This window comes from Eretmochelys imbricata, chromosome 4 (assembly GCF_965152235.1).
Source record: "Eretmochelys imbricata isolate rEreImb1 chromosome 4, rEreImb1.hap1, whole genome shotgun sequence".
Classification (NCBI taxonomy): domain Eukaryota; kingdom Metazoa; phylum Chordata; order Testudines; family Cheloniidae; genus Eretmochelys; species Eretmochelys imbricata.
The window spans coordinates 56,595,005-56,616,200 of NC_135575.1; the positions used below are offsets into that span (position 1 = coordinate 56,595,005).

Consider the following 21,196-nt stretch of genomic DNA (forward strand, 5'->3'; position numbering starts at 1 on the left):
GTTGCGGTGGCCCAGGCGGGGCGGCGGCCGCTGCTGCTCCTCTGCCTGCTGTTTGTGTGCCTCGGTGGCCGGAGAGGGAGAGCCGCCCACCTCCGTCCAGCTTCCCACTCCGCTCCCCCGGCTTGGGCTGTTTGTGTGGGAGACACCCACTCCTCCTTCGTTCCCTCCCCCCGGCCGCCTCCTCCCCTTTCCCCAGAGCCGGAGGAGGCCGGAGCGGGCGAGGTGCGGTTGCTGCTGTGGCTCTGGGGCTCTCTCGGCCCGGCACGGCCGCGCCGCTGCTACGGACAGAGGAATCCCCCCAGCGGGAAGGCGGCGCAGCCATGAGCGGCGGGGAGGTGGTTTGCTCGGGCTGGCTCCGAAAGTCCCCGCCGGAGAAGAAGTTGAAGCGATACGTGAGTGCATTCACCGTACGGCTTATCCCCTGGCGGGCTGGCGTCCCTCCCCCTCCTCGCCCTGCCTCGCTCTCCTACGCCCCGCGCCTCTCTCCAGTCCCGGCTGCCTTCGCCCCTCTCTGCCCGGTTCTCCTTCCTCCCCGCCCGGCACCTCTCCTCGCTGCCCTCCTCCCTCTGCCCTTGCTCTCTCCCGAGCTGTAGCATGGTGGAGTTGCTGTGTTGACAACAGAGACTTTCTGTCGACTGGCACCGCACAGCCTCTTTGGCTTTCACACCACATTTTCTTTTTTTTTAACTGCCAAGTACGCAGTTCAGTTTGCTGTCAGTTAGGAAAGGACCCTGAGCGGCCAGATCTTTTATCTTGATTTTATTGCCTTGCTAAGGGAGCGTGGGGCGGAGTTGTTCCCTTTAGATCCTCTAACTTACGTCTTTTAAATGTAAACACTGGCCAGCCTTTTCCAAGAGCCGCTGTACAGCTCACTCAGTGGGGCTGGAGGAAGATAAAACCCTAGTTCATCGGTTGATATTACAAATAGAAAGTTGTTCCTTGCAGGGCAATTGCCCCAGTTTGTGCAACTGTGATCTTTCCTACAGGTATCTGAGAAACACTTTTCCTCTCCTCCCGAGTACAGCTCACATGAGGGAACCTTTCCCCTTCAGAAATCCCTGGCTTACAAATTGAAAAGAAAAACAGTATTTCTTTTTTATAGAATTCTGCCATTGCTCATAAGTAAATATTCTAACAGACTATAGCAGAGATGACATTTAAGTTGCATGAAAATGGTGCTTGTTTGCTGAGAGGGCGAAGTTCTTAACACAAGAACAGCAATGCTGTCCCAGCTCCATAGGCTTTCGGAGACGCTGTCAAGTCACGTAGGAGGGATGGATGGTGCCAGAAGTGATCTTTCTTGAAGTCCTTACCATGGCACCAAAGTGGCTTGCATGGTATCTGCATAATTGGTACAAGACACTATTTCTTCACTTAGCCATTTTTAGGTTTCATTTAAATAGAAAATGGACTTTGAACGTGCCACTTCTATGGAAGCAGACAAACTACTTGAGAATCAGCAAACACAGGTTGTCATGTCAGAATATTTATTTTATTTATTGATGTCTTCATGACCACTTTCCAAAGAGGAAAGAGAGAAGCGAAGTTTAGTTGCTGTCATTGAGTTTTTAAATGACAAGGAGTTGATTAAACAAGACTTTCCTGTGTTTTAAAATAAAAGCTATTTCAGGCCCCAGTCCTGTCCTAGTGGAGTGAATGGCAAAAACCCCTTTGACTATAGTATTGCAGGATCAGATTTTCAATGAGAATATTGTTGTGATGTATAAAACCTGTATCTCTTTCCTACAGAATTGGGCACTGGGTCTGTACAGGTATTCATTTTTTTGAATGTGTGCATATTTGTAAGTACTGTTAGGGCAGTGGTAAAAGTATAGTATCATAATTATTTCAGTGGCAGTGATTGAGGCATCAAGTGATCTAATAAATCTTTTAAGTTTGACTAGTTTTCTGCAGGAACAGTAAAATCGCACACACTAATGCTGTCTCCTGATGGAAGAAGTTATTAACAGTTAAGAGCTTGATAAAATAAATCATAGTTAATCCTACTCAAGAGGTTGTACTTTTCCATATTATTGAGGTTTTTTTGAATGCACGAGTGGCTGCACTGCTAAATTAAAATAATGCACATTGCATTAGAAGAAAACTCCAGTGAATAATAAATACTTAGCTGTCTAACGTATTATAACTGTATATACATACATGTCAGACTCTCCAGTCAGTGGGACTGTTGTCCTTCTCGGGGATCTGCCATCTTAATCCTACTGTCCAACAGAAACTCTGTTTGATCTAAAGTAGGCTTGAAACAGTTTCCATTGGCATTAAAAAAAAAACCGTAAATCTCACTTTAAGACTTGATGTAAGTTCCATATTGTTGTAAAAAATGCTGGTTAATTTAACTATTTAGAAAATTAAGTTAATGAAAAGATCACTCAAGATATTTGTAGTGATTATACTCTTCTTTTTAATTAAATATAGCAATAGGATATGTTCCTGAAAAGTAGTCATCCCTGTGTTTTCAGTTAATATCACTTAGAAATTTAAGATCAGCTTTTTGAGGCTGTACAGAGTGAAGATGGAATGTAGGGGGTAAAGGCAAGCTTCCAGTAACTTTACTGTAGCTCAGTTGGTACCACTCTTGTCTGGACTGTAGGACAGAAAGCCATAAGTTTAGATCCTACAACCATATTCACTGACATGACAGCGACAGAAGGGGAGGTACTGTCTAGGGGATAGGTTAAAATAAGTTTCCTTCTGCTTGTCTCTGGTGCCTGGTGAATTGTAGATTAAAGATTCTCAAGTCCATGTTTGTAACCTTGATATCATGATCAAGGTTCTTTGCCCAAATAAAAAGGCTGTTAGTAGAAATTCACAGAGTTGGACCTAAGTGCTCTATGACTGACGCAGATTTGTCTATCCTCACTATAACTAAATCTTTGTGAAGCAGTATGAAAAAAAGTTATATAAAGCTGCGTTTTGTATTGGTGACACTTCAGAAGGCTCCCTCAGAAGGAAGAGAAAGGAATACATATTCACTGGAAAAGTATGTTTTTGCAACACATACTTTTCACATATCTATGGAACACTGTAACTTCATGCCTTGTTAGTTAATACACACAAGTCTTGGGGCAAATCCAAGAGTCCATCTGGGAAGGGAGATAGGAAGTCTGAAATTGCAGATGTTAAATCTGGTTTTAGTGCTAAGCTTTAGGGAGAGTGAGAAAGAACACTTTGAAGCTAGTGTACAGACATATGGTCCATGGGGGTTTTTGTCTTTTTAAAAAAAATTGAGTCTGACATAGTACTAAAGTCAGTTTCCAAGCATTTGAAGTCCTAACAAGAAGTAACTGTTTTAGGAATGGAAAATCAGCTTCTTGGATGCAGGTGTCTTTCCCCATAAAAAAGCAGAAATGTTTTAATTGTTAGTTCAGGTCTTTGCTGGGAAACTAAACTCCTTACTTATAGCTATTGTCATTAGCAGTGGATTCACTTGAACTGGCATTGGAAATAGTCTAGTTGCTCGCGTAGATGAGATAATCATTTTCAGCAGTATTGCAAAGAGTGTAATTGCTCATTCAGGCAGACCCACTGCTGACCGCAGTTGTCAACAGTGGGCCAGCTACCTGATGTAGATACGGCTTTAGAGGGATGCATTTCTCACCCCTTCTGTTTACTTCTTTAACATGCATTAAGTTATCTGCTTAAGTTCTGCAAAATGGGGAGAGGGACTAAACATATAGGAGGAAGCGAGAATCAAAGAGAATGGGTCTAAATCCTGTTCAATTTATGATAGTTGCTACTTGTATGAATAAGATAAAGTAGGATTTGGTTCCTGATTGGGATGGAGGGAGGCTGAGTTCTGTTCCTTTTGTTCTCCTTTGTGCTGCTTTCTGTCCACTCTTGACTTACCTTTCTCATTTTATAGAAGTTTTTTGAAACTACTTTTGTTCACTTCATTTTTATCTTTCCCATTTCTTCAATTTTAAAAGCACACAAAGAACATTTCCCTCAGCTCCATTTTTTTTTAAAGATTAAAAAAATCAGCGTTCATCATTTTACTGCCGTACTGCAGTTTCGCTGTGGATTCTCTGTTCATGTGCCAGTTCACACATCAGGTGAGCCTGTGTAGTGGTAGCAGTATAGAGGATTTTAAATATCCATATGTTGACAAGTCAGCCGAGTTAGATGTAGGGGAGGAGAACTGTCAGTTTGCAGGGTGGAGTGGCGTGAGGGGAGGATCTTTTATGAGTATTGTGCAAGGGTTACTAAATTTTTCATTAGTTTAATGGCTACAAGGACAGTTTCACTTCTCTCCATTGCTCCTAAATTTAGGGTTCAGTGTGGCAACTCCTTAATTAAATCTGCTGAAAATCAGAAATCTTTGTGTTGCATTTCCTGATACTTCCTTTTACATACAGGTGTAAATTACCGTGTTTGGTGTTTTCAATTATTTAAAATCCAGTGTGGAGTTGTTAGCATAGATTTTCTGTTGTGAGTTATTCTACATTTTGTATAAAAATGACTGCTGTTTTAAAGTGAGAATTAAATAGTAGTTCAGTTTTCCTTTTTTTTAATGCATCCCAGTTTGCGTAAAATGCTTGCTGTTCTGTAGTAGTTAAAATTTTGCCGATAAAACAAATAACTGAGGAAGTTTTGATCCAGACCAAATTTTGTATCTCAGATCCATTTCTGATTTTAACGTCTTGTATTTTAGGCAGCTTGGATGGATGATTAAGCATTACCTTATATTCATGAATTATTTACTCCTGGGGGATTCTGTGCCAAAAAATTCTGCGCCAAAAATTAAAAATTTTGCACACAATATTTATAATTCTGCTTATTTTATTTGTCAACATAACAAAATATAATCACACCAATTTCAATTATTTTTGTAATTTATTTCAAAATACCTGTCAGCAAGTATGTTTGTAACAATACAAACAACAAAAATATTCAGGTAATTTTTTTTTTTTGACAGATTCCTTACTAGGCATATTAATGGAGCAGAGGGAGAGGGAAGGAGCCTGGCAGAAAACGTGGAGGGTTGTTGGTGTGGGTGGAAGAAGTATGGAACAGGTTTTTGGCGGGGGAGAGGGAAGGGATTGTTAGGGAGTTGGAGAGCCTGACCCTGGCTGACCGCGAGCCTTTCCCATTCAGTCAGGCACATCTTCCCCTGTCCCCATGTGGCCATGCAGCACCCCTTCCATTCAGCCCTGGCTCAATGCTGTCACCCCATTAGCTCCCGAACCAGCACCCCAGCGTGTCATCCCCCCCCACTAGCCCTTCTGAACCACAGTCTGTGACCCCCCAGCAGCCCTGTGTGCCCCATTCTGTCTGTCCTAACCTGGCTCCGCAGGCAGGACACTGTGATAAATGCAGTCTGCCTCTGGCTGTTCTGGTGCCACAGCAGCCTCTGGTGGGTGAAAGGCAGAACTGCATCATTTCTCAGGCAGGATGTATTTTCTGCAGCGAAAAAATTCTGTGCCGGACGTTAATTCTGCACATGCGCAGTGGTGCAGAATTCCCCCAAGAGTAATTAGTAATGCCACTCGAAGATAGTGTAAGTACTGATGGCAGTAGAAATGGAATATCTTATTATTGGCTTATTCTCTAGGTATATGTGTGATCAATGCTAGTCTTGCATCTTAAGTAGTACTTTGATGGCCAAAGATTTGAGAGTTAAGGAACACTTCTTCATCAGAAAAAAAGTTTTGGAAATACATATAACAGTTGTGATAAGATATAAACCAAAGCGGCTGAAGAACTTTTTATTTTTGGAATACATCTTTAAAACCTATTCTGATGATTGCTGCAGTGTAATTTGAGAGCAAATCCACTGAAGTCAGTGGAGTTAAACCAGTGTAGAACTAGAGTAAGTGAGATCAGATAAGTTTGCAGCCCTTCATTTGCAAGTGATGTCAGAAATCAGTGTTCACATTATATTTATTAATCTTGAGGTAATCTAGTAACTCTTTGAGATGTTTTGATACTTTGGGTTTGATCCTGCCAGTCTTCCTCTAGGAGCTGTTGAACACCTTGCAGGATTGAGCCCCAGGATTGCAGTGTGTAGTGTTTTATAATATAAGGCAGGTAGTACAGCCTCATAATAAGCACGTCCAATATAAGCTTTTGTCTACAAAGTGTATGTCTGTTCTGCTATAAAATACAGTTCCAGGCTGAAGTCAGTCCAGTATCTGTATCCACTCTAAAAAGAAATATTTGGTTATTTGAATATATATGCATAATATACAGACATTAATATACATCGGTCTAGACGATAACTGGCTCAGAAGGTTTATGCTTTTGTATTTTGTTTGCTGTTTATGCTTGTATAATTTGAAATTCTCTTTGGCAGTCCACTGGTACATTATCTCTTTGTGTATGTTTGTTCTGTGCACGCTTATACCAACATATGCTTTGGGAAGTGGTTGCTATACAGTCTCTTCAAATGAACCTCCATTTGCATGTTTGGTACACCTTATATGTTTAACGCTTGTAGATAGCAAAGCTTCTTTAAGATTCTAGAAAACTGTATACGAGAACAGAGAAAAGATAATAAATGAGACAAGCCCTTCCCAGTACCTTAAGTTGTTAACCTCTGCCATATTCAGGCGCAACTTGGTGAGTTAAGCTAACAGTCAGTCCTAATTTGGAAAGTCTTATTTTACAATCTCATGTCAACCTTTTCTCAGTTGCCATTTGTGATTTAATACAGGTCATGCATTGTTTTGTCTTCAAATTCTTGTCTTTTTTCAGTGAATGTCACACACATTGTTCTTTTTGTATATTGTTGAGCAAATAATCTCATTTCCACATTCCAGCTATAGTCAAATACTTTCTATGTTAAAAACTCCTATTCCAGCTCCAAGGCCTGTTCCTCCTCCTTCCCCTTATCATATGATCTGTAGAAAAGTCAGTGTGTTGCATTTTGATGTCTGTAAAAGAAAATACTAACTAGCTGAGTCCCCAACTATGCAATCGAAAGCAAACTAAATGTAACAATTTCAAATATTTCCTTTGGGGATAAAACAGAATTGTATTGTTTTGTGCACAAAATAAAGATACAGTGCTGTGTACTGTGGATATGTCAAGTGTCTTCCTGAGTCAGAAGAGTGGGATTGATGTCCAAAGCAAACTAAAGAAGCCCAACAAGCACATACTGAGATAGAAAAGCACTTACTATCAATTTTTCTCCATTGAAAAGTCTTTCAGTTTTTATGTAATATAATACACTGACATATACCATTAGTCTTCATGTTTTATACCTTACTAGTATAAGGACAAGTTAGACAAAGATCTAATCAACTACTAACGTGACTGACAAACTAAATTAATTCAAGCCAAGTTTAAACAGATTTTAGTTTCTACTTTAGAGGCTTGCACTGGTCAAATTAAATTGCCGTTTTAAAGATTTGATTAAATTGCTGCAACTTCATGGTGAAATTCTGCTGCAGTCAAATCAATGGGAAGTTTGCCATTGACTTCAGTGGACCTAGGACTTCACCCCAGTGTGTAGGTAAGGCTTTACCTTACTTAATGAATAAATCGCCTAAATCTAAGAAACTCTCTGGATCCCAGGACTTGAAGGCTGCCAAACAACACCTGCATCTCCATGCACAGATTTCAGCTTATTCACACAAACAGAAGTCCTTAAACACTGAAGGAAACTTGAGTCACCCTGTGTGGCTCTAACCACTATGTATCTAAGGTACTTATATAGCCTGAGTTACCATGGTATCTGAGCACCTTGCATTCATTAATGTGTTTATCTTCACATCATCCCTGTGAGGTAGGAAAGTATAATTGCCATTTTACAGAAAGACAACTGAGGCACAGAGAGACTAACTGACTTGCCCAAGTTCAAGTAGAAAATCTGTGAAAAGCAGAAATTTTAACCTGGCTCTCCAGAGTTCTAGGCTAGCATTCAAGCCACTGTACTGTCTTTCCATTTTGCCTCCTGCTCCTAGTGACTGATGAAAACTAGCGACCTTTGCTTACCAATATGGTCATTGCCTCTTTCAGTGAGAACAATCATCTAGGCAGCAGGAAGCAAGCAGCGTCAAGATGATGGATGATAATTCACATCAAGGAACAGTTTTATCTTGGCAATTGCTGTCATGTATAATTTACCTATTTTAGCAAGGTTTCTGAGGAGATGAAGAGACAGACATCTCTGACTTCTTTCAGTGTCCTAGACCACTCACAATTGGGTTTTAAACAGGATATGGCACTAATTGGCCTGGTGGATTATCGCCTTTTAGTGGAGAATATTGATCCTCTTACTGCCAGGTCTGTTAACAAGGTATGACACACTTGGACCACATGAGGTTACTGAGTCACCTAAGAATTAGCAGCAGTGGATGGAATAGCATAGTACTGGTACCAGTCTTTCTTCTGAGATGCTGAACAGCAGTTGCTCCTACACCTTGAATGTTCACTTAGAAAGGTCTTTCTATGTTACAAATGCTTTTCTGGTATAGTTAAAGCAGCAGAACCCTTTGGTATAGACACAGCATATTCTGACAGAAAGAGGTTTTTGGTCAGCATAGTAACACTACTTCCCCTAACAACTTTAGTTTTGCTGACAGAAGCACTCTTCTGTTGGCATAGCTGCATCTACGGGGGGTGGAGTGTGTGTGTGGGGGGGAGCGGGGCGGTTTGCTGGCAAAGCTGTGTCCAGTAGGGGGTGAGGTTTTTTCATTCTCTTGACTGACATAGCTATGCCAGCATAATTTAGACCTGGCCCTGGTCTCACAAGGCACAATCTTATCACCCATCCTAGTTAACATGTATGTTATACCATTAGAGAAGATCACAAAATGTAATAGATTTAAATTCCAGTTGTATGCCTATGATGTCTAGTTCTGCATCCCCTTCATGTCAGAAAGATAGAAAAAAGAACCCTATCACCTGTATTTTCCAGAACAGGAGTGAGGGAAGCAGCTGGATGAAATTAAATGTAAGTAAGATGGAAGTGATGGGAAGAGGAACATGACTTGGAAAACCATAACACTTCCCTGTATTATATAGTCCTTGATTGTCAGTGAGCTGCAATCTTGCGTTCCTTTGAAATGACACCCAGATAGCATAAACAGCCAGTAATGCCATTTCCCATCTTTAGTTGACAAGGAGTTTTTCAGGGAATGCATCCGATGAAGTGAGCCTTAGCTCACGAAAGCTTATGCTCAAATAAATTTGTTAGTCTCTAAGGTGCCACACGTACTCCTGTTCTTTTTGCGAATACAGACTAACACGGCTGCTACTCTGAAACCTTTCAGGGAAGGAAATTCCTAGGGGTATGATCTACCCCTTTTTGGCTTTCTTCTTTTGCATTCATCAGCCTACTGCTTATAAAAAGGCCAGTAACTTGTTTACAATGCACTTTTAACAATTAAAAATTTATATCTTGAAGTGATTGCTGGATCACTTTCTGCTTTTTAGTTTTCTAGCTTCACTGTTGAATTTTAAAGTGTGTCTTTGTAATGACTATTGGGTCAGATGATCAGAGTCAAATGTGGTCTGTTTCTCAGCATAGACCCATAACACCTCTCTCTCATTGTTTTTGCTTTGAAAAAAAGCCTGTGGTAGAGATTAAAGGGACACTGTCAACTTGAAATCTAGTCATTAAAAAAAAAAAGTCAAGTAATTTCAGTACGAAAGCTGTCCATGAGTGTCTCTTGAGAGCATGTTTCAGAGTAGCAGCCGTGTTAGTCTGTATGCGCAAAAAGAAAAGGAGGACTTGTGGCACTTTAGAGACTAACCAATTTATTTGAGCATAAGCTTTCGTGAGCTACAGCTCACTTCCACTGAGTGCATCCGATGAAGTGAGCTGTAGCTCACAAAAGCTTATGCTCAAATGAATTGGTTAGTCTCTAAGGGGCCACAAATCCTCCTTTTCTTTTTTCTTGAGAGCATGTTTTTGTTTTAGAAGTCAGACATTTAGCAGGGGAAACAGTGAAACAGCAGACACAAAGTGTGGAAAATGTAGAGAGCAAACAAACTAAAAAACAGGAAAATGTTTTTCTTTACTCGTTTGTTCATAGTAATATTGCATGTTTTGGCAACGGTAGGTTTAAAAATAGTCACCTGATTTTCTTATTATAAACTAACAGTGTCCCTGTAAAGTCAATCTGCTGTAATGAATAGTCATCCCTCATTATCAAGAGATGCACTTTAACCTGTACCAATCTGCAGCAAGGCATTTCTTCAAAATGCGCCTTTCATTGCTCTGAATTCCAGCTGTGTGTGCAATGCTTTGTGAAGAGCGAATTACTCTGTGTGTGTGTGTGTGTGTGTGTGTGTGTGTGTGTGTGTGTGTGTGTGTGTGTAGTTGAATTTGCTAGTTTGATTGTGACCTTACAAAGGGAATCCAGCTCCTAAAGCTTATAAACTAGTGTGTTTAAACCAGCATACTCTTTTGATTACCATGTTACTTTAGAAAAAAAATATCATCTTGGAATCCAGCAAGAGTACAAACAGTGTTGTCTCAGGAGGATGCTGATTCATCCTTAATTGCTAAACCTGATACTTCCTTAATTCTTTTTTTATTGATTCTTGGCTGGATTATTGCAATTCATTTTCCCCCAAATTCTCTGGATTATTTACTTCTTAATACAAGCTCTGCAGTTAATTCATGGTCAGTGTTTCTCAGCATGCTATACCAGTGTTACAATCTTTTGTACTAGCTTTCAGTGAAATAGCAGATTAATTTTGAATATGCTCTGATATTAACACCTATTTTTGCCCTCACATCTCGCTGATGACTGTAGTTCTGTGCTCTTTTTGGTTAGCTTTTGAGGGTTTTTGGAGCACCCCTGAATACTTTCAGTTTTAGCATAATCTCACTTTATGTACCATGACTAAAAACATTTTCTCAACATGATCCAGCAGTGAGACATGAATGGGTACATTTTCAACAGAATCCATGGGATTGAATTAACGGTTAAATCCTCTAATTCCCCGGTTTTGAAAACCTATTAAGTGAGTTCTTTTAAATTATTGTGGATGTTAGTATGCAAAGGGATAGATCCAATTGCATCTTTATACCTTAGCTACAGTTACTAAACCAACAACTCAACAGTTGTCAGATTTTTCTTTCATTTTACCATCTCAGATTTTGCCAGGGTAAAATTGGAGCAATTAAAACCTGGTGGTCAGTACACATGAACTAATGGAATAATCATATGCACTTCTAAAATCTACCACTTATGGCCAGTGTGACTTGTGCTTTTAAAAAAATGCTTATACATCATAACGTGGCTATATAAAAGGCAGTAGAAGAATGGTTGACAAAACAAGGAGAGTGGTGGTGGTCCTGGTAAATGGCTTGATGTGATACCGTACTGTTCTTCCGCTTCTGGAAATCTGGGTTCAGTGCCCATCTTTGGTCATAAGTGAAAATGGTTTTGGAATTCTTATCCTGAAAAGACTGGCTTGTTGACAGAATGTGCAGAGAGAGTCTTAATTGCCCATATCTGCTCTGCACTCTCCTCTGATAGCCCTTTTGTGGAGCCTATGGGTGTGTCGTGACTGTCCCGAGCCGGCTGCCTCAGGGTCATGGGGCTCGGGCTAGTGGGCTGTTGAATTGCGCTGTAGATGCTCAGGCTGGAGCCCAAGCTCTGGGACCCTGCCACCTCAGAGGTTCTAGAGCCCACATTGCAGCCTAAGCCCGAACATCTACACTGCAATTAAACAGCCCCTTAACCTGAGTCCGTGTCAGCTGGCACAGGCCAGCCGCAGACTTTTAATTGCAGTGTAGACTTAACCTAAAGCTTAGTCTTCTCTGCTTTAAAAAGAAAGATGGTGGTGGTTTGTTTTTGTTCTTTATTTTTAAACTGTGAGTTAATTAACACATTGGATATCGTGCTGCAAAAACATAACAGAGATAAGGCACTGTAGTCCTACTGTGAGATCGGCTCTGGGAAGGTATAGTTCTGACCTTGCCTAGCTACCTCATGGTAAAAGCTGCAGGTGCCTTCTCTTCACTAGGATTTTATAGTGTGATAAGAATCATGTGTTGTTTATCTTGATGTAAAATACCCCCCAAACAAACAAGCAACCCAACTTTACAGTAGTAAAGACTGTCACAAACTAAAGCTGGTTTCCCATGCACCTCCAGACATAACTCTTGGGGCAGGATGCTGGTGGAATTGTCTCCTCATCAATGCAGTGAATCTCAGTGATGTAAGAAAGTGTGTTCTGCACCAGTAGAAAGACTTGGTGCTACCGGGGGGAGGTGACATTCCCCCCAACGATCTTCAAGGTGCCCCAAATTATTGTCAGGCCAAAATATGTACAAAGTTATCCAATGTTCTACACTTATGAGCCTACTTGTCTTTACTGCCATGGGTGGGCCCACTGATTTCAGAGATTACTCATGGTAATAAAGTTAAGCGCACAGGTAAGTGTTTGCAGGACCAGGTCATGTGCTGGTAGAAGATTTCTAAGCCATGGCAAGAGCAGACTAATGGAACAACAGCAGATTGGAGAGTTTTATCTTTTATATAGATTATAAATAGCAGGAAAATACTGACATTGTAGCCAAAATTTACCTTTTTTACTCTTAAAATCTTTGATTTTCGAGACTTCTAAATAGCTCCTGGAAGTTTGTTTATTTTTAAATAGCGACATTCAGAGGTTCCAAAATACTAACTTACCCCCAAATAGTGGGACCCTAGAACTGGCCTGGCCAGCTGAGGTAGAACTAACTCCACAAATTTGAATTTTTTTCTATAGCAAAACAATGTTAAGTTTTCCATTGTTCTAAAGGTCTGACATCTGTACTTGTGTAGTGTCTAAAAGATTTTTGTTTAAAAATTAGTCTCATGTAGCTGTCAGTAGGTTCTTATTGCTGAATATAAGAATTGATGTGTATGGTTTTGGGGAATGAGATAAGAATGCAGGAAGTTATTCAATTACAATAGCCAACTTCCATCCACAAAGAAACTTTTTGTAGCTTGTGACTCTGTGTTGATATTATATTTGGGTTAGTTATTAAATGAGCAATGAGCAGATACACCTTAATGTAGATTTTTAACTTTCAGATTTGTAATGTGTGCTTTAAGTATAAAAAGTGTTAAATTGAAAACAGTAAGCTTCACATTACCATTTGCCCTTTATGTATCTGCTGAAAGAATTCACTGAGCCACTAACTGCACAGGACAAAAGTTGCCATTAAAATTTAATGTATAATTCTTTTATGGTTTTACAACATTTGTGTCTTCACATAGATTTTTCTTAAGTAGGACAGCAGCATTTTCTAAATAGCTTAAATGATCTTGAAACAGCTAGTTCTAGAGCATACAAGAGAAGACTATTCTCAGCTTAGTCCTAAGTAGCATTCAGGAGGTGATTTACAGCTGTGGTCAAAAAAGCAAACAAACTGCCAGGAGGCATAAGGAATGGGATTGAGAATAATATGGAAAATATTGTACACACAGAGACCAGTAGTTCGCCTTCCTCCAAAATACTGTGTTCAGTTCTGTCCACCCCATCTCAAAAAGGATATTGTAGAATTAGAGGGGGTACAGAGAAGAATGTTGATAATGATCAAGGTAATGGAAAAACGCTCATAGTAAGAGTGATTGAAAAGATTGGGATTGTTGACTTTAGAAAGGAGACAAATAAGAGGAGACGTGATAAAAATATGTAAAATAATTAATGGTAATGAGAAGGTGGATTGGGAACTTCTGTTCTCCCTGTCTTATAGTAAAAGAAAAGGGGACAGTCAGTGAAATTGAAAACTGATAAAATAATTGCCTTTTCAGACACCACATAATTAATTAGATTGTGGAACTCATTCCCACAAGATGTCATTACAATAATAATCTAGCAGGATTTAAAGAGAGGGTTCACATATGTAGATAAAAAAAATCCAGAGATATAATAAATACTTAGAAATATTAGGGATTTAAAATCTCATGCTTAAGCCATTCTCTTTTAGGATTCACTTGGGATGCGGATTGTCCCACATCTGCCTATCCCATTTCTTCTGGTGCTGGCTGCTGCTAGAGTCAGGATATTGGACTAGGTAGACTATGGGTCTGATCCAGTGATGTTTGTGTGAGCCTGACTTTAAACTCCAAACAGCTACATGGTAACAATCTATATTGTCAGATGTGTACTAGATGAAATGTATCTGTTGGTTATTTCTGAGTATATTAGTTGTGTAATTCCATTAATTTGTGTTTTCCGCTGAAGGAATACTTTCTGCTTTTAGTTGTGCACTGTATTTAGGTGAAGTTCCACACTTTAGCATTAAGACAAACTGGAAATTTAAAGATACCTCTTAATGTCGCGCGCGTGTGTGTGTCTATATGATGTGTGCATCTCTCTCCACAAAAAAGCAATCCATTCCTAAAATGGGAATTAACATTTTAAGCTGAGAAATGTTCCTAGGTTTCAAAGTTAAGTGGAGCACTTGGAAAGTGTACCATGAAGCTATTAATTTGAAAAACAATTTTTTTAAAGCAATAAACTCATTTATTTGTGTCTAAGGACTCCTACATACACTAACAAATTGTTGTAGACTGTTTCTGAACAATTATTTCTAGTTCAGATTGTTTTCACCATACTATGATAAATTTGGCAAAGTGAAATAATGTCCTTAAAGTACAAAGTCATGGTAATGTCATGTTCTTAGTTATGATACAGTGAATATGCATTTCTCTTTAGACAGAAATGAAACTAAATAGCAAACTTGGCAGTGCTAGGAAAAATGATTTTGGCAGTTCTTCGTTATCAGATGACTATCAGCAGTCACTAATGGCTGATCTGTGATGCCTAAGGGCAGATGTAGAGCACTTTGAGTTAAACCAGCCTTCGTGGAGCGCAGTAGGGAAAGTGCTGCAGTCTGTCCACACTGGCAGCTGCAAGAGCACTGGCATGGCCACATTTGCGGCACTTGCAGGGCATTGCGAGCGGTGAATTTGGGGCAGCTATCCCACAGAGCACCTCTTCCCATTCTGGCACTGTGGCTTGTGGGAAAAGGGCAGGGGGTGCGGGGCATTCTGGGTCCTGTCCCAATGCCCCGTGATGCATCTGTTTGCATCTCAGCAATCCCTGTGCTTCCGTCCACATTTGGCACCATCTTTCAACGTTTTTTGTACTGCATGCTCTGGCTTCCCTTTCGGTCTGCGGGAATGGAGCCCAAACTGCTGAGGAGTATGCTGATGAGTCTCACCAGCACGTCATGTTTTACAGTCAAGTTATTCCTTATGATCCAAAGTGACAGTGAGGAGTCCGACGATGATATCGACTCGAGTAACACATATGACGTGAGTTTGTTTGTGGCATTCATGGACATGCTCGCCACCGTAGAACACCGCTTTGGGGCTTGGGAAACAAGCACTGAGTGGTGGGATCACATTGTCATGCAAGTCCGGGATGACGAGCAGTGGCTGCAGAACTTTCGGATGAGAGAGTCCCATGAAAGTGGCTATGTGAGGAGCTCGCCCCCACCCTGCAGCGCAAGGACACAAGATTGAGAGCTGCCCTGACGGTGGAGAAGCAGGTGGCTATTGCAATCTGGAAGCTAGCAACTCCAGACAGCTACCAATCGGTCACTAACCAGTTTGGAGTCGGAAAGTTGACTGCTGGAATCGTGTTGATGCAAGTTTGCAGGGCCATTAATCGTATCCTGCTCTGAAAAACCGGGACTCTGGGTAACGTGCATGACATTGTGAATGGCTTTACACAAATGGGTTTCCCTAACTGCAGAGGGGTGATAGATGGGACGCATATTCCAATTCTGGCACCAGCCCACCTAGCCTCCGAGTATGTTAATCGGAAGGGGTATTTCTCTATGGTTCTCCCGACGCTTGTGGATCACCATGGGTGTTTTGTTGACATTAATGCAGGCTGGCCCAGAATTGTGCATGACGCACGCATCTTTCGGAACACTGGTCTGTTCAGGAAGCTGCAAGCCGGGACTCTTTTTCCAGACCAGAAGATCGCTGTAGGGAAAGTCAAAATGCCCATTGTGATCCTTGGGGACCCCACTTACCTTTTAATGCTGTGGCTCATGAAACCCTACAAAGGGAGCCTTGACAGCAGAAGGAAGCGGTTCAACAACAGGCTGAGTCGGTGCAGAATGACTGTGGTGTGTGCTTTTGGCCGTTTAAAGGGCCGCTGGCGCTCTCTGTATGGGAAGCTGGACCTGGCCGATAACCGCATCCTGGCGGTTATATCTGCGTGCTATACTCTCCATAACATGTCCATAACATGAAGGGAAGGGTGAAAGATTCACTCAGGCATGGAACTTGGTGGTTCAACACCTGGAGGCTGAATTTGAACAGCCAGAGAGCAGGGCGATTAGAGGGGCCCAGCTTGGGGCTGCAAGGATTAGGGATGCCTTGAGGGAGCAATTTGAGGCTGAAAGCCACCAGTAATGTCTGGTGCTCTGCACGGGAGTGAAGTGCAGTGGTTCCAATGTTAGTAGGAATCTCTGTTTGCTACGCTGACTTGCAGTGCCTGTTTCTTTCCTGGACGAAGGTATCTTTTACTTTATGCAATAATAAAGAATGTTTTCAAAGCCAAAAAATCCATTTATTGAAAAGAAACACAACCTCTTGGGAAAGGGAAAGGGCAAGGGGGTGAGATGGGGAATGGTACAATCACAGATTTGCGTATGTCCTGTTCTCATACTCAGCCTTCCTGTTTGGAGTGCTGTGCAATGAGTGCTGCACTTCAGGATGGCTATACTGCATGGTGATGGGGGTGAGTGCAGTGGGTAAGGGTCGTAGTTTTCAGGGCTGGGTGGTGAAGCTGCGGGTGGCGGTAAGAACCCAGATGTTGGGGAAAGTGGGTTGGAGGTGACATGGGGGCATAAGGGAAAGAGTTTTGGGACAAGGGCTGTGGGGGGTGGGGGGGGGGGAGGTGGGCACGGTAGTGATCGCCTGCATGGCTACAAGCGCCTGGATAGAGTCTGCTTGGCGCTCCATTATGCTTATCAGCCGATCTGTGCTTTGCTGCCGGAGCACCACGCTTTTGTGTCGGCGCTCTTTATCCTGTGGCAGATCCTCCTTTTACTGTCCCGCCACTCCTGTACTTTTTGATTTTCATTACTTGAATGCTGCATTACTTCATGCAACATGTCTTCCTTGCTTCTACGTGGCCTCTTTCTGATTCTTTGGAGTCTTTCGGCCTGTGATAACATGGACGGTTGAGATCTCAAAGTTGCAGCTGTAAAAGCAAAATACAACACTTAACAGAGGCAGCATTGTTCACACCAGACAGAGCAATGATTCCCCCTTACTTAAGGGCAAGCACAGTCTGCACAATAGCATAATTTGCCCGTCCCAAAGCGCACATAACCCACGGGAGCACCAAAATGGTGAGTAAGCACAGGGTCAAGCGTGATTGATGGCTTCATGGCTGTACTGTCCTCTGGGTTTCTGTGCCTTGGGGAGAGCTAACAGGTGCAGCGGGCCCCTATACTGAACACTGTCCCTACATTTTCCACAGGAGTTCATCCTGGAAGATATCTGGCTGCTGAGGGTGACCTGGGAAGCAAGGGAGGGTCTTCTACTACAGTGCGGCTTCCGCCCTGGCCCATATGCAGCTTGCCTGTGTGCAGCAATGGTCCCCTCACGGCACAGTGGCATGGACAAGTTAACCTTAATGGGACAAGGACCACAGTGGCTCTCCCGAGAAACCTGCGCGAGCGCATTGCCCAAGTTCTGGATGAGACCTTTGAAGAGATCACTGAGGCCGATTACCACGATGAGAGAGAGCACATCAACACCCTATTCTGCATCTAGGCATGCATGCAGCCCTAACCCTCCTAGCCTCAAGAGCCCGCACCGAATAACTTCCTTCCCCAAAATAAAAGCCACTTACCAGGAAGCTCCTCTGGTGTTTGTCCTTCCCCAAGCACCGACCGCCGCGACTGGCTACCTTCCTCCTGGCTTGAGAACAGCTCCTGGCTTCATGCATCTACGGATGCTGGGATGTCTTCCTCCGCCTCAGCACCCTCACTCCCACTTTGCTGTTGCTGCTCCTCCTCCTGCCTTGTTGAACTGGGCTCTGAAGTGTCCATGGTGGTACTCGGAGTGGAGGTGGGGTCGCCCCCAAGTATCGTGTCCCACTCTTTGTAGAAACGGCAGGTTGCAGGGACAGCACCGGAGCGGCTGTTTGCCTCGCGGGCTTTTCGGTAGGCGTTCCGCAGCTCCTTCACTTTAACCCTGCACTGCAGTGCGTCCCGGTCATGGCCCCTTTCCATCATGTCCCTTGATATCTGCCCGAAGGTATCGTAATTCCTATGGGTGGAGCGCAGCTGGGACTGTACAGCTTCCTCCCCCCAAACACTGATGAGGTCCAGCACCTCGCCATTGCTCTGGGGATCGTCTGATGCGTGGAGGCATGGTCACGTGGAAAGATTCGCTGAGAGCACTCCACGCCTGGCTGAGCAAACAGGAAGGGGATTTTCAAAATTCCCAGAGAATTTAAAGGGCGGGGGTCTGATGGTTGGTCACCTAAGGGCAGGGCAGTAGAGTTCAAAGTGATGACCAGACTGGCTAGAACAGGCATTGTGGGACACTTCTGGAGGCCAGTCAGAGTGCACTAACAGACCAGGGCATCCACACTGGTGCCCCAGCGCTCCAGCGGGGGCGCACAAAACGTTATTCCACTCGCCGAGGTGGAGTACCAGGAGCACTCTAGCCATGGAGTCAGAGCGCGCTATGTGTCTTGCCAGTGTGGACGGGTAGTGAGCTAGTGTGCCCGGGGCTCCTTTAATGTGCTCTAACTCGCAAGTGTAGCCAAGCCCTAAGAGTTACAAGAATTGTGCTTGAATCAGCAAATGCCTCTCTGTAACAATTGTTGTGTGTAGTGTTGTTGTAGCCACGTTGGACCCATGAATTTAGAGAGACAAGGTGGGTGAGGTAATATCTTTTATTGGACCAACTTTTGTTGATGAGACAAGTTTTCGAGTTTACACAGAGCTCTACTTCAGGTCACTTGAAGAGCACTCTTTTGTGTAAGTGTCTCTCTCACCAACAGAAGTTGGTCTAGTAAAAGATATTACCTCACTTGCCTTGTCTCTCTCTTTCCTACAAGTGAGGTGAGCCTCTCCTTAATGTTTGTGTAAATAAGAGATTATATAATGTTGAATAGTCTTATGTGCTAATAATAATGTTAAAGTACAGTCATATCTGGCCTTGACACACAAGGCCTCTGTTTTGCCTGTTGTTGAATTTCAGAATTTTACATTCTTGCATTTTCCTAAAATAATAACAATAGAAAAAAATCAGTAATACTGTGTTTAACCAGGCCTTGAAAAATTTACCAGATGCCTGCTGGACAGAGACAGAGAAAAGACTTTGTGGTGGGGGAAGGGGGAAGGCTTTCAGCATCTGCTTGGAAGATGGATGGTGATGTGATTCCTACTACAATGCTGTTCCTGGACTGTGCTCATGGGCTGTATCTTTTGTATCCATCTCTATCTAGCAGGTGTCTCACAAAGTTGAAGCATATTCCAGCAGCTAGGGGAGAGGGGTGGAAAGGAAGATAAACTTTCTCTTTCCATCCAATCATTTTCCATTCCAGAGCTTCCTAACTCTTGAGCAGATTTGTCTGTTACATTACACATGGGGTGTGTGAGAGTCTCTGTTATACTTCTCAACTAGCCTTTTTGTGTGTGTGTGTGTTGGGGGGGAGGTTGCTGGGGGGCATACCTGTGAATCTCTCTTAAGTTTGCTTCAGTGACTGCTGCTGAACTTTTGGAAAGACCAGCACTGTGAAATTGACAAGATTTTTGTCCATTTCATTACTGAGTTACAGCTGTGAACCTCTGTAATTGGCACTGGTGTGACTGCTGCTGGAATCCTGCATCCAGTTCTGGTGCCCACAATTAAAGAAGGATGTCTTTAAATTGGAGTGGGTCAGAGAACAGCCAAATACCACCTTGGGGAACAAATATTTGATAATAGGTTCTTCAATCTAGCAGAGAAAGGCATAACATGATCCACTGGCTAGAAGTTGAAGCTGTACATTTGTAATGGTACATTTTTAATGGTAAGAGTAAATAACCATTAGAAAAATTTACCAATATTGAAGTGTATTTTTTCATTTTAAATTCAATTCAAATTTTTAGATTTGATTTTTAAATCAAGACTTTGTTTTTTTCTAACAGATCTGTTCTAGGAGTTATTTTGGGGAAGTTCTATGGCCTGTGTTATACAGGAGGTCAGATTAGATCGGGGTTGGCAACCTTTTAGAAGTGGTGTGCTGAGTCTTCATTTATTCACTTTAATTTAAGGTTTCGCATGCCAATAATACATTGTAATGTTTTTTAGAAGGCCTCTCTCTATAAGTCTACACATTATATAACTAAACTATTGTCGTATGTAAACAAGGTTTTCAAAATGTTTAAGAAGCTTCATTTAAAATTAAATTAAAATGCTGATCTTACACCGCCAGCCCGCTCAGCCCGTTGCTGGCCTGGGGTTCGGTTCACCTAGGCCAGCAGCGCGCTGAGCGGGCCCTGCGGCCGGGACCCTGGCTGGCAAGGGGCAGGCATCCAGAACTGCAGACCGGCAGTGGGCTGAGCGGGGCCGGTGGCTGGGACCCCAGACTGTCAGTGGGCTGAGCGGCTCAGCCTGCTGCCGGTCTGGGGTTCCGTCTGCCAGCTCCTGCCAGCCAGGGTCCCAGTTGCCGGCCTCATTCAGCCCACTGCTGGTCTGGAGTCCCGGCCCTGTTCACATAGAGTAGGTACCTACCTTCTCCCTGGTTCTAGCCATTCTCTTCCTCTCTCTGCACTGAGATGAGGGTGGGAGTGTGCTAAGAACAGGGCTGGGGGTGAAGGAGCAGGTTGGGAGATGGGGTGCAGGGTCTGGCCAGGAGCTAGAATGAGGGAGGGGGCTAGAGGTTTGGGTGTGGAGCGCTTACCTGGGCAGCTCCCATTTGGTATAAGGGGTGCAGGTGGGAATGGGTGTGTGTGTGTACGCAGGAGCTCCCGTTTGGTGCTCAGGGTGGGGGTGGGGATTTGGGGGGTGCAAGAGTCAGGGCATGAGGTGTGGGGGGGCTGGGTATGTGTGGGGGGTGCAGGAGTCGGCAGGGGGCTGGGGGGGTGTGAGTAGGGTGCAGGAGTCAGGGCAGGGGTCTGGTGGGGCTGGGTATGTGTGGGGGTGCCGGAATCAGGGCTGGGGTTGTGGGGGGGGTGCCGGGGTCAGGGCACGGGGCTGGGGTGTGTGTGAGGAGGGTTCAGGGGTTAGGGCAGAGGGCTGGGGTATTTGAGGGG

General features: G+C 43.1%; 1 protein-coding gene across 4 annotated transcripts in view; it reads left to right on the forward strand.

Annotated features, from left to right (window-relative positions):
* The first annotated feature begins 6 nt into the window (after nucleotides 1-6).
* The window catches only part of GAB1 (GRB2 associated binding protein 1), a 143,708-nt gene continuing 122,518 nt past the window's right edge, over nucleotides 7-21,196 (forward strand). For 2 of the 4 annotated variants that reach the window (XM_077815298.1, XM_077815299.1), the window contains exon 1: nucleotides 7-392. In XM_077815298.1, coding sequence (XP_077671424.1) covers nucleotides 321-392 — 72 coding nt within the window. In that variant the 5' untranslated portion in view covers nucleotides 7-320. The remainder of the gene's footprint in view (nucleotides 393-21,196) is intronic. The other 2 variants (XM_077815297.1, XM_077815296.1) reach the window with 1 other exon arrangement.